The 13343-nt window shown below is 42.4% G+C and overlaps 1 protein-coding gene across 3 annotated transcripts in view; it reads right to left on the bottom strand.

Moving 5' to 3' along the window:
• FER1L6 (fer-1 like family member 6) overlaps nt 1-13343 on the bottom strand; it is a 99215-nt gene that overhangs the window by 47961 nt on the left and 37911 nt on the right. For all 3 annotated transcript variants that reach the window (XM_087825184.1, XM_087825185.1, XM_016215998.2), the window contains 4 exons: nt 11980-12070; nt 8856-8975; nt 7383-7535; nt 905-1082 (listed from right to left, as the gene is read on the bottom strand). In XM_087825184.1, coding sequence (XP_087681310.1) covers nt 905-1082; nt 7383-7535; nt 8856-8975; nt 11980-12070 — 542 coding nt within the window. The remainder of the gene's footprint in view (nt 1-904; nt 1083-7382; nt 7536-8855; nt 8976-11979; nt 12071-13343) is intronic.

The following is a 13343-nucleotide window of genomic DNA, read 5'->3' as shown; positions in this document are numbered from 1 at the left end:
GGAACCACCCAGGGTTGATGTGAGAAATAAATTAAATCTTCTGTATAAAATGTAGGGCACAATGCTTGGCGTGTGGTAGGTGCTCTCTCCAGAAGCTTGTCTTCTCTATTGAGCCCTTAATAGTCAAGGTCAACCGACATCAGAGGAGCCTACGCAACACAGGAAACCTGGGTGTGCAGACTTTCTCCCGGGTTTCCAACACTGGCTCAATTCAAATCTCAGCCTCCAGCTAAGTGAAGTAAAATTACTCTGCTCTATCTGAATACAGCAGCTAGAGACCCTGCAAACTGAAGCGAGTTGGAAAGAGAAGCAAAATGCAGCTGTAAGGCATTTATATTTATAGCAAAATTTAAATTACATGAAAATGTAAACATGATGGCATTTGTGAAAATGTCTACAAAGGAGCAAGGATTACATAAAGCAATTTCTAAAAGCAGCCAAGTCAAAAAGCAAGCTAGAGAAAGATGTGTGACCTCACTGATGCCAGTTTCCACTGCGTCCTTCCTGGGAAATGTAAATGCCTGCTGTTGCTGGATCAAAACCCCAGTGCTGTGCAAAAGGGAAAATCTGCTTTAATTCCTCAGGTCATGTCAACACTAGAACTTACTGACATTTACTGAAAACACATCTTTCTCTTAAAATCCAAACTCGACTTATATAGTCTGTCTACAAAGAAACTCAAATTGCTTTCTTTCCATCAACAAAAATATATAAATTTTCATTTCAGATGTGTTTAATGACTTCGCTTTATTCTTTTAGATCAGACATCGGAAGGTAAGGAAGAAAACTGAAAAGAAGGCAAATAAGTTGACCTTCCCTCCTCACTGCATGTCTCCCTCCTCACTGTTTTCTTAGAAGCCACCAGAGGCATCTAACAACCCCCTTTGCCCAGAGGGCATCGTACCTTTGTAGATCAGGTTGGCTGGAGGTTGAGTGGGGACAGCCACTTTGGAGGGCATTTCTGCTTCATAGCCGGCTGGCAAGTTGTCCAACATGGCACTAGAGTGTCTGGCAGGGCCCAGCCACAGGTACACGTCCACTTTCGCTTGCACTGACCAGCCAGCTGGACGTTTTCCAGGAAGCTGCGGAAAGGTCACAAGGAAGCTCACCTCATTGGAAAGAGCCAATTATGGGCCCTGCTTCAATGAAGTCCTTCCTGGGGACCGAGGGACATACCCGGAGGTGTTCAGAGAGCAGTTCTCAGGAGCTCATTGCATAGCAAAATGAGACCATTAAATGACCCCAGTTGTCACGATGCACAGTTCCAGAGGTGGATTCAGGGTTAATGGGGCCTGAAGCTCGAACAGGCGCTGTGTTAAGCACTCTGAGCCTTGGGTCATTTCTATCTCACAGGTTTGTATGGTTACTGCCCCCATTTTATAGATGAAAAAACTCAGGCTCAGAGAGGTTAGGTAAGTTCCCAAAGAACACTCAGCTTTTAAGCGACAGAGCCAGGACTTAAACCCAAGAGGGATGACTTCAGATCTAGACTCCAGACTCCGAACCCCCACCGCCTGCCTCTTCCCAGACTGAGCTGAAATCTCCCTTCCCAGATCTTCCACGTGCCTGACCTCCAGCAACAGCCTCTCCCTCTGCTTCGTTCAGAGGAACTCAAATGCTTCTCTAGGCCAGGTTTCCGTGTGCTTGAAGGAACCTACCTGATCTACCATATTCTTTCTTCCCAGCTAAATCCCTCTCATTCCTTCACCCCTTCCTCATGCAGTGTGGTTTCTAATCCCTCACCCATCACCAGGATTAGGAGACCCTTTGCCCCATCTAAGGAGTCCCAGGCCCCAGGCTTGGCTACTTTCAAGATTGCTGGCAAGGCTTTCACGCTGAGAATGGCAACCTCTCCAGATTTTGTTGACCCTTCTAAGTGCCCATTTCTTAGTGTTTCTTGGGATTGCCTATCAGTATTGCCCTCTTTCTTCTGCACTCCTTCTTTTCCATAGAGAATCACGAAATCCTACTATGAGAGGCTACAACTTGCTCTGACTTTTCCAAGGCACCCATGGAGAACCCCTGAATCCAAAACTGAGCAGAGTTGTTCACTTTCTTATCTTGCTCTGCAGGTGCCTTCGGTGGATTTTGAGCAACTCAGTTCAGCAACTACTACAAGTGCCTCTAGGAATTGCTGAGGGAGTGGGGTCAGGAGGGCATCACAGTGACTAAGACATAGTCCTGACCCCCTCCAAGAGCTCGCATCTAGACAAGCAAGGCAGCTTGCATTCACTTACTCACGTTCAAAGTCAAGGGTAAGAGAGGGAATGCTACGGGAGCGGAGAAGCAGCTGTAGGTACTTCCACCCTTCCTTGAAGGCTCAGTGCTTTGGAGGCGGCCCAGTAGAGAAGGCAGCCCAGGAGGAGGGAGTGCATGGACGAAGAGGGGGCAGGAACTGACGGTGGGCAGGAAAGAAAAGCTGGGACAGAGAATGGCACAGACGAGGCTGAAGAGTCCTGCTGCTTATGTGGAGGAGTTTGGATTTGATTCTTTAGGGAGTGGGAAGCATTCTTTATTCAGCTTACAAATAGCAAAAAGGTCATTTTGTTGTTGGTAAAGACAACCACTCTGCAACTCATAATTCTAAAATATATAAGACAAATCTCAATTCATCGCTTCTATGATAATAATAATAATAATAATAACAATAGCTAAGATGCACTGAACACTTGTTCAATAAAACAAATATTTATTGAAAGCCTAAGGTTATTTTGTTTTAATAAAAGCAATCCCTCCGCCATTTGTAGATATCACAGGAATTTTGTCTGTCGGTTCACAGTGATGTCCCCAATGCCCAAAAGAGGGTTTCGCATCCAGAAAGCACTTAGTAAATATTTGTTGAATTATTTATTTTACTACTAATAATAATAGTAATAATATTTCACATGCTTTGAGCATGTACATTGTCCAGACCCTGGTCTAACATTCCCTCATACACACAGAATGTCCTATTACCTGCATACTTCTAAGAAGTCATAGATAATCATTCATCTTCATGATGACTATAAAGTAGATACTTTTATTGTGTGTGCTTTAAAGATGAAGAAATGAAGGTTCTGAGTGGTTAAGACAATTGTCCAGTGTCACAGAGTGAGGCAGGGCTAGAGCCAAGACTCAACCTTGCTATACCTCGTTCGGAACCCATCCTCTTAGCCAGTGCTCCTCACACACTGACATGTGTATCAGTACATGAGAACTACCTGGGCATCTGTTTAAAATGTAAATTCTGACTCAGGAAGACTTGGGAAGAATTTGAGATTCTGCATTTCTTTGTTGGTGATGAGCCTGCTGGTCTACCAGCCACAGTTTTAAGTATTTAAGTACGAAGACTCCTAACTTACTATGTTGCATTGACAAAGACCATCATTCACTTCTATTGCTATGAAAACGTGTGTGTGTGTGTGTGTGTGTGTTCATGGTTAGAACCAAAAACCCAGCTAACATCTTGTGAAGATGTTACACAAGAACCACTGTTGCACTCTTAAGTTTGCAGGGTTATGCATCTTTTTAAAAATACACAAATTGACAGAAGAAGATCCGACTTTGGGTGGTGGGCACACAAATGCGATATATAGATCATCTATCATAGAATTATACGTTAGAAACCTATGTAATCTTATTAACCAATGTCAGCTCAATAAATTTAATTAAAAATAAAAATAAATTTTAAAAACAAAGTGTAATACACAAATTGAAATTGCAGAATCTCGCTCAAGTATCCAAGTTGGAACGCACGCAGCATCATTGAGCACCTCCCTGGGTGCTTTCAGTGGCAGCGTCCCAGTTTTAGCTTCACAGGCATTTCCAGCCTGCGTGTGCCCTTCCCTGCCTCCCCTCTTCCCCACCCTCCTCTCTCTCATGAGCCCCTGTAGCCCAGCCAAACATAACGACTTCTTCCTTTTTGAGAATAGCATGGTAAGGCAGGGGGGGAAAACAGAGAAAAATAATTAAAGAATGCAAAAGTACATTGAAAAACTATGATCATCAATGTATAAAAATTGCATGAGACAGAAAGCTACAGTCTACACCTCTCCCATGCCCCACCCCACCTCCCTTGGGGTCCTGGTGAATGCCAGCCAGCTTAAAAGAAAGAGAAATCTTGGCAAGTCAGAAAAGGGAGAGAAAGATGGTAATTCACACGAACTATGTTGAAGTATTTTGATCAATATTAGTAAGAGAAGGAGCTGTTTGCCTTGTGGAGGTTTCCCTCTGTGGCAGGACCCAGACACCATTTTCTACATCCTGGGGAAAGCTGGATGGAAAACTAGAGCCCTGAGAAGAAGAGGCTGAGGGGCATGGAGCAGAAGACAGGGAAGAGATGGGTTTGAGAGTGAGAAGGGATCTCTAGAGCTAATGCCAGGTAGACTGGCACAGAGAGGAGACTCAAGGAAATAAGAAAAGGAAGGTTGAGAATCCCCTTCTGGCTGGGCTCTAAGTGCACAGGAAGAGTTTCCTTTTGGTAATGAATGAATGTCCTTTCCTGCCCTTCGGCCACTAGGGGCACTGTGGGCATGAGACTGAAGGGAAAGACCCAGGCTTTTATGGGATGGTGGGTTGGGCTGATTAGCATTATGAATACATTTAATTTAGAGAAAAAGAAAGATCATGGAACCAGGGACCACGAAAGCCTGGTTGCCATTACAGATTTACCAATGCTCAACCATGTGTCTTCAGATGAGTCACCTTCATTCCCTTACATGAATATTACCCAAACTGGGCCCCTAAGAACCATAGATTCCCTAAAAATTTATAAATAGCTATTTTAGATGAATAAGATTGGCAAGTTTGGGTTGCAAAAGTCAATGATGTTTCCTGACTGCAGGACTTCTCAGAGCCTTCATGGGAACTGTGAAACTCCAAGAGAGGGATTCAACTGCAGCCTCCTAAATGTGCTTGAACAAGGAATGTTGTTGGAACCACTCAAAGGACATGTGTTACATATAATAAACTTTGAGAAAACTCTGGCCTGAGATTTTTAGATTTACATTCTGTCCTTTGTCTTACTGCACTTCCGAATTCTCAGCTAATACACGGAAGTAAGTGGCAGGTATGTGAAGATTTTGTCTCCCTGGTGCAGCTCTTGCTTTTTTATTTTCAGATTTACCAATTCAGTGAAGAAAAGGGCCTAAAGGGAGGTGGAGGGAGTGAGTTAAAAGCTGGGTTGGCAATCAAAGCAGGACTAAAAATAGTTTTGCTGAATCATCTTATCAAGATGTGTTATCATGTCGGTACAATTGAATTCAACAAAATTCACAAAGCTATCACCCAAAGCAATCCCAATGGCAGAAGGAAAATATAGATAAAGAAGTGAGCCAAGGTTCTCAATCCTGAGTTATGTCTACCCTCTGGCTTTATTTGACAGCTGTTCTTTGTTCTAATTTTACATAATGCCAGGATACATCAAAATATTCAGGAGGGAGCAGTATTTTTAGCATAGCGCCTTTGGAAATGATTTGCTGTTTTTAAGATAAATGTTTCTTGTGATCTCAGAATTTCTTGGATGGAGAAAGCTGAAGAAAAAATCCTGATATTTGTGGTGAAAACTTGGGTAAAAATTTCCTTTTTCAGTTACAATTTTACAGGGGTGGGTTTAAAAGTCATTTTATACACATGACAGAAAATAACATACAGAGCCCCAACACATCACTGGATATGAACGGGGCACACGCTTCCAGAAACATCCTCTAGACGTTGGATGCCTATTTGCTTGAATGCCAGTGTTTATTGGGTGATTACTCTGGGTGATGCACACTCTGTGTTCTGTATATGTGTTTATCCACTTAACCCTCAACGCCACCTCCACTTGACTGAAGACCAGGAGACACAGAAATGCTAAGTAACTTACCCAAGGTCACACAGCTAATAAATATTAGCCCTGGAATTCTGTTATGGATTAAATTGCATTCCCTCAAAATTCATGTTGAAGTCCAAACACAATACCTTAGAATATGACACTATTTGGAAATAAGGTCATTAAAGATATAGTTAAGATAAGGTTGAACTCGAGAAGGGCTCTTCTAAAAAGAACACCATGCAGGGAGAGACACACACAGGGAGCAGGTTGTGAAGACGGGAAGTCTGCTGCCACAGCCAAGAAACTACTAGAAGCCAGAAGAGAGGCCTGGAACTGATCCTTCCCTATCATCTTCAGAGGGAGCATGGCCCTAATGACATCTTACCTCAGACTTCCAGCCTTCAGAACTGTGAAATAATAAATGTCTGTTGTTTAAGCCTTTCCATGGTATTTTGTTACAGCATCCCTAGCAAACTAATCAAATTCTAACCCACAGTCACTTGATTTCAAAGCCCAAGAATTAAACCATTAGCCCACACTGCCTCTTCTGCCTGCAACAGTTAACAGTCACATCTGCAGTAAAGTCCAGCACCGATGGCACACAGGGGCTCCCTAACCTGGCTGCTGGCGGCCTTATTTATGTGCCTGTCCATGTGATGCGTAGCCCTACAAACACTCAGGGTCTCTAGTATGCTATCACATTTTCTCATTGAAGCATTGCTATCTCTCCATCCATCCTTCACGTGGCATGGTTTTGACCTTTTCACCCTCCTTTTGGGGAATTAGGGGAATAATTATGTTATAGCAAGAAATCCAAACCAGAATTGTCAGGATAGTCTAGTAAGAGTTAGGAAAAGTTAATCAGTCATTAGTGAGTGTTAAGCCTTCAGACCACTCTTTCTCCATATTTGCTCAAGTCTACTTCTGCGATAGAAATGTCTTTGTAGTAGAGGTAAAATACCCAGGGTTTCTAAGAAAGTCTCAAACCTTAAGTTAGAGACAGTAGAATCCATCCAGAGATTTTTCTTATGGGTGTCCACTCATGAGGCATTGGGGGACCCTGTCTTTATAAAGGGTGCAGGGACTCAAGTTGAAAAGACTATCATATTTTTACAATTTAAAGCCACCAGCAATCCTGAAATAGCAGTTCTGTGAAATATAAACCCCTTCTCTTATAATTTTCTTTGAAATCAATTTTGAAAATACAGATGAACTTATGTGAGAAAACAAAACAAAACTGCCATGGACAAATTACACAAGAGAAGAAGCAGAGAGGTGACCAATATAAAAATGTTCCTTCTACCTAGTAATCAAAGAACTAAAAATTAAAGTAACCTTGAGGTGCACTCACTAGATTAAAAGAGAAAATTTATATGTGTCTGGCGATACAGTAATTGGAAAATATTCAGCCTCAAGACAGTCTGCAGAATCACAACTTAAATCAAGAGGGGGCAGGGTATGCCAGTTGTCCTCAGACCTTTGAAAGTTTTAGGGGAGAGTTAGAGATATGGACAGGCACTAAAAATGCTGAACAACCCAGGAAAAGCAGAGATTTCCCATCTTTGAGTCAAAAATAGTGCAGACTTACTTTGAGGAAATGAGTTTTGATGGTTCCACAGTATTTCCCCATCTGCTCCTTGACGGGGGAGTAGAGCAGGTCTTTGGAGGCGATGCGGGCGTATGCCACTCTCTTGTTGTTGCTGAGCATCCAGAGGAAGACATCAGGGATGGTGTGCTGTGGCTGCAGGAATGCAGGGGAATGGGTTTGACAGGCTGGTGTCTAACAAGTGCACGTCCGGAGTTCTCCTATCCTGAAACAGTCCCCCTTCTGCAAATTCTGTGATTTAACCCACCCAGGCACTCAAAACACATCAAGCAAGTTAAGCTACACTTAACTTTTCCACACCTTCCCATGGATTTTTTGGTCAATCTTGTAAGGGTGATTTAGCTTCAAGCACTGGGTCTCCTAAGAACCAGGTAACATTTCTAGAATCTTCAAATAAAAAAACAAAACTCTATGAACGTCTTTCCATTTACTCTTGGAAGAGGAAACAATTCCACAGGGACTTTAGACCTAAAATATAATTGTAAGCATTTTAGCTCCATGTCACGTGGTTATTCGGGAGAAACTTGACTAAACTGCACAGAAAATTAGACTTTAGAATTGAGCTAGTCAATGTAGGAATTGCAGAATCCTCTGCCAAGAGGCGCATTATGTTATGAATGTTTGAAATGTACATTTCTGAGCCCACGTAGCTACCGAAACAAAAGAGAAGCATATTGTCATAAACCAGGCTTCACTATTCCTGGGCTGCAAGCAGATGCTCTGTATTTTGAATCCATTAACACCCTGATATAACTGGCGCCCTCATCGGGTATCCCTTCTCCCTTGATATGGAAACAAACATCCCTGTGGACACTTTCCTGGTCACAGGGTTGGTCGGTCACAGACCTGAAGCCCTGATGCCTGGTTTGAACGTTCTGGGTGTTTATTAAACCCCTGCATCTACTAAAATGACTGCCTGCCTCAGTGCTCTTTATGCCTTCAGAAAATAAGTGATTTACAGCAAGAAATAAACTTTGAGAATGACAGAAGCAGTAAACCTGTACCTCTTTCTGCAACCTTCACACACAAAACACTGTGTCTGACAGAGCAAATATAAGGGCCATTTTAGATCATTCTAGAAGTCACCAGAAGATACTGGTTAGGACTAACTTAAAAATGAGAAGCTGATTGGACCTTTACTGGGCATGAGTTTCAGTCCAATTTGAAAACTTACCAAAGATCTGTACTAATTTTGACTTGTCTTGAGCCCATTAAGGGACATGCTTTTTATTCCTGCTGAATACACAAGCTTCATTTAAAAAAAAAAAAATCAATAAAGCTATAGATGTTTGGCTTAACTCTAAAATCTCCTTTTTCACCCCTAAACTAATAGTGCCCGCTCAGCTCAGCAGGGTGCAGGAGACAATACTGCTCTGTCTTTCATCCTTATGAAACCTCACTGGGAAGACACCCAGTCTAATCTTCCAAATGAGGGTCACTATTAGAGTTGGTTACCTCGTCCACAAGAAAGCGGATTTTTTCCACAAAATTTTGAGCTTCATGAATCATTTCATCGAGTGATAACTTTTTCTTCTGCTGCTGAATGATCCCCTTGGCCTTCTTTGCCATCGCATCCTAAAACAAGACAAGAATCAGTGCAGATCTTTCTAGAAATCCGGAGGATCTTGAAGGTGTTCGTAAGCTCCATGCTGAGCCACTCATGGGGCTGTTTCAGGGCTGTTGCTGCCCATCTAATAGAATTTTCACAGGAGTATCGAGGCAGTGAATATCATCTCACTTCCCTCTGACAGATGAGAAGCTGAGGCCCAGAAAAGTCAGAAGTTTGTCGAGGTCCCATGGCTCTGGTAGACGAGACCTGAATCTAGGTTTTCTGATACTGACAACAACTATAATAATAGCAGCTGAAATGTATTGAGCTCTTACTCTGTGCTGGGCAATGTTCTAGCTGCTGCATTAATCCTCATAGCAACCATAGCAACCGGGGTAGGTACTATTATTCCCATTTGACAGCTGGGGAAGTAGAGTAACGCAGCTCTGAGACACACAGCAGGAGTTGGCCTCTAGCTGAGCCCAGAGTCCAAGTCCTTAGTTACTGTTCTCACCACCTCTTTCTAGAGGCCTGGTGGATGCTTCCAAACCAAGGTGGCAGCATTTGAGAGATGCCGCCAAGGAACTCAATACGAGTGACTGAAACACCCGAAAGTGTTTACTCTGATTCATTCGCTCAGCCCACATTTGGGCGCTTAGGGAAAAAGCCGTGCGAGTTGGCCCTGCCTGTCCCTCCTTCCTCCCGCAGCGTGTCACTCATTGTGCCCAGGCACACCGATCCTCAGGAGGCCCGGAAACATGCCAGCTGGGGTTCATATCTCAAGACTGGTGTGCTGGGGGTTTCCTCTTGCTCAAATGTTCTTCTTAGACTCTGCAGAGCTGGTTTCCTCTCTTGTCTCAACTTAAATGTCACCACTGCATTGCATGGCCTTTTAAGACTTCCTTCATCACCATAACCTCTAATGAATTTTATTTAACTGTTGTTTACCTTTATCTCTGTCTTCTCCACTAAACTGGAAACTTTGTTAGGACAGGGACCGCCTCTGCCTTATTCTTACCCTATATTCTCAGCAGACAGCCCTGTACATCATCTGTAAGAAATCTGGACTTTGTCCTGTGAATGATTAAGGTGTCCAGTGAATGCTTTAAGCCATAGCACTCTAGTCAGGTTGGTGTTTTAGAAAGCCCACTCTGGCTGTGGTGGGGGAGATGAATGAAGGAAGACTACAGCCATAGTCTAGGCCAGAGCCACTAAGGCCCTCAGTTTAGCAGTGAGTCTGGGGATGAAGCAGAGTAAGTTCCAGAGTCTTTAAGGGGCAGAATCAACAAGGCCTGGGGTCCAACTGACTGTTTAGGGTGAGAGGTAAGTATCTGAAATTGATTCGTGGGCTTCTGGGTGGAGCAACAAGTGTAGCTGGTGGTGCCAAAACAGAACTGGAAGCAAGCTTAGGTGGGAAGATGATGGGTTGCGTGGGATATGTGTATTGAGTCAGACAAGCAGGGGACGTGTCCACAGGAGGCTGGAAATACAGGTCTGCAGGTGAGGAGGTAGAGTTGGGCCACTGCAGAGACATTGGAATCATGGACTTGTCAGGCCAAGGACTGTCAGACACGGAGAAGACACCAGAGTGCCGTGGGCAGTAGGTAGTGGATGACACTGGGGAGACAGGGAAGGGCCATCAAAGGTGCTGAAGAAGAACTGGGCCAAGAAGATTTTCTATATGGTGGGAATCTGGCCTCACTCGGAGTACACAAAATGAGCACACAAAACTTCATTTAGTTTTCTGCAAAGAAGGGTGAGCCAGGAGTTTTGAGACTTGAGTTTTAGTCTCTAGACTATTATTAACTAGCTGTGACCTTGAAAAAAATCATTTAATCTCTCCGGGCCCCACTCACGTCTTTAAAATAGCCCTGGCCAGTCAAACACTGAGTAATTGTTCTTTGCAGAATGGTCATGGCCTCATATAAAATGTCCCTTGGTGCCACTGCTGGAACTGAAGTTTGCAAGTGAGAGAAGCCAGGGTCTGACTTGGTCTGGCATTTCTCAGTCATCCATCATTCAGCAGGGTCTGAGCATCTGTAAGGCATCCAGCACCATGCAGGGCCTCCAGGACACCCGGGGGGGGGGGGGGGGGGGGCCAGCTACAGCCCCTGTTCTCAAGAAGTGCTTACAACTTCTAAAAAATATTTTTTATTTTTCAATTACAGTAAACTAAACTTATATTAGTTTCAGGTGTACAACCCTATGATTAGACATTTACACAACTTATGAAGCTATCACCCTGATAAATCTAGTACCCATCTGACACAATACATAGTTATTACAATAGTATTAACTGTAGTCCCTATGTTGTACTTGACATCCCCATGACTATTCTGTAACTACTAATTTGTACTTCTAAATCCCTTCACCTTTTTCACCCAACCCTCTGGCAGCCATCAAAATGTTCTCTGTATCTACGAGTCTGTTTCTGTTCTGCTTATTTATTTATTTATTTATTTATTTATTTATTTATTTATTTTTTAAGCTTCCACATACAAGTGAAGTCATCTGGCATTTGTCTCCTCTGTCTGACTTATTTCACTCAGTGTAATACCCTCCGCGTCCATCCATGCTGTTGCAGATGGCAAGGTTTCGTTCTGTCTTGTGGCCAAATCATATTCCATTGTCTATATGCACCACTCCAAGAAGTGCTTACAACTTTTAACACAGTTCTTAATGGGAGGAAACCAAGAAGAGGAAGAACAGTCATTTGTTTTGTTGTTGTTGTTTTTGATCTCTCAGCTTGTGAAAGAATCTATAGTCTTTGACAGAATAAAAATACCAAGAAAATAAACAAGGGGAAATCCATCAGCGTAGGATGTAGGACTGGTGGGCTTCTAGCTCATTCTTGTAAATGTTCAGTAAATGTTAGTTCCTTTCCAACTCACCCACATATTCCCTGCTCATTCATGTCTCTGCATCATGCAAACGTATAACCTTGAGAACCATATCCTCATGCCTCATCCATGAATTTATTTTTAAAGTACGTTTCAATTCTCTTCAAAGTATAAATAGATTTTCACATACCAGTTCCTGCCAACAGAGAGTAAGTCGTTTCTTATCTAAAGTGGTTTGGTTCAACATCTTGGGCTTTTTTTCTGCTTCAGAGATAAAGGCACTGGAAGAGAAGGACAATTTTGAAACCTGCTCAGTGACAATCCATTTATATAATTCCAGAGATTTGCAAATATACTTCCTGTAGTACAATGACAAAGTCAGTGAAGCCACAAAACCAAGATCTTTCATTTAGGATAAGGCAATGACGCACTAACTTTTCTAAGGGACAAAATGAGAATCTTTTCTTATCTGGGAAAAATGATGCCCAGACCTCACATGGGGAGCAGATGTTTGTTTTCCAGTTTCTTTCACTCATATTTATTGCAACTGCTGCCCAAGTTCCTAACAACAACCACAAAATAAAACAGTTTTCCTTCATCTTACAAATATAACACTCACAAAAAGGTTCCTGAAAATTTGTCTGTAAAACAAATATCTTAGACTCAATACTGGGATGTGTCTTCACATGTGAAAAACTATACAAAGGACTGAGTAGTAACATTTCGAGGGATGAAATTAAAAATGTGTTCAATAGGAAAATGGTAAAGGTTATGAATGCAATTGAAGAAGAAATATACACGGCTTTAATTGGAGAAATGAGATATTGTCCTAATTAGCATTAACTTAAATGCAATACCATTTTTATCTATTAAAACTTCAATAGTAGTCAAGGTTGATGAATGTGGGGATGCTCTCACTCCCCTCCATTATTTTAGGAGCAGGTAAATTGTTATGATGTTTTTTAAAATTTACCTTTATTGCTGAAAGTATTGGATATGGAAACCATGAAAAACAACCAGCCAGAAATGAAGGATGACACAGCAGAAATAAAGAATACGCTGTCACAGTGTATAGGAGGCGACCTGACAGCACTCGTCAACATTTAAATGTCTATATAATTTAATGCAAAAATTACACTAGAATTCTATCCTTCAAAAATAACTGAAAAATTTTATAAGAATACATTTCCACAGTAATCCTTGCTATGGCATTGTTTACGGGAGCAAATAAATGGCAACAGCTTCAATAACAGGGCCTGCAGCTGACACGAATCATGGATAGGTCCATGAGGGTGACTGTCAGGTCCTACTATAGAAAGATGCCAGTGACGTGTTGCTGAGCGAGAAGGCAGCCTGCTGAACAAAGTGTGTGCTATCGTCTGTGAAGAAAGATAGTATTTTTATGGATGTGTGTGTTTGCAAATGCACAGGAGAAAATCCAGAAGGACAAATCAAACTCCTCTCTGGAGAGTGGGATTAGAGAAAGAGTTGAGAAAGCTTTTACTTTATACATCCCTGCATTTTTCTTCTTTGTAAGATGAGCAGGTAGTGCCT

The sequence above is a fragment of the Miniopterus natalensis genome, chromosome 16 (genome assembly GCF_054644295.1).
Source record: "Miniopterus natalensis isolate mMinNat1 chromosome 16, mMinNat1.hap1, whole genome shotgun sequence".
In the NCBI taxonomy this organism is placed as follows: Eukaryota; Metazoa; Chordata; class Mammalia; order Chiroptera; family Miniopteridae; genus Miniopterus; species Miniopterus natalensis.
This window is presented reverse-complemented; position numbering and strand designations above follow the sequence as displayed.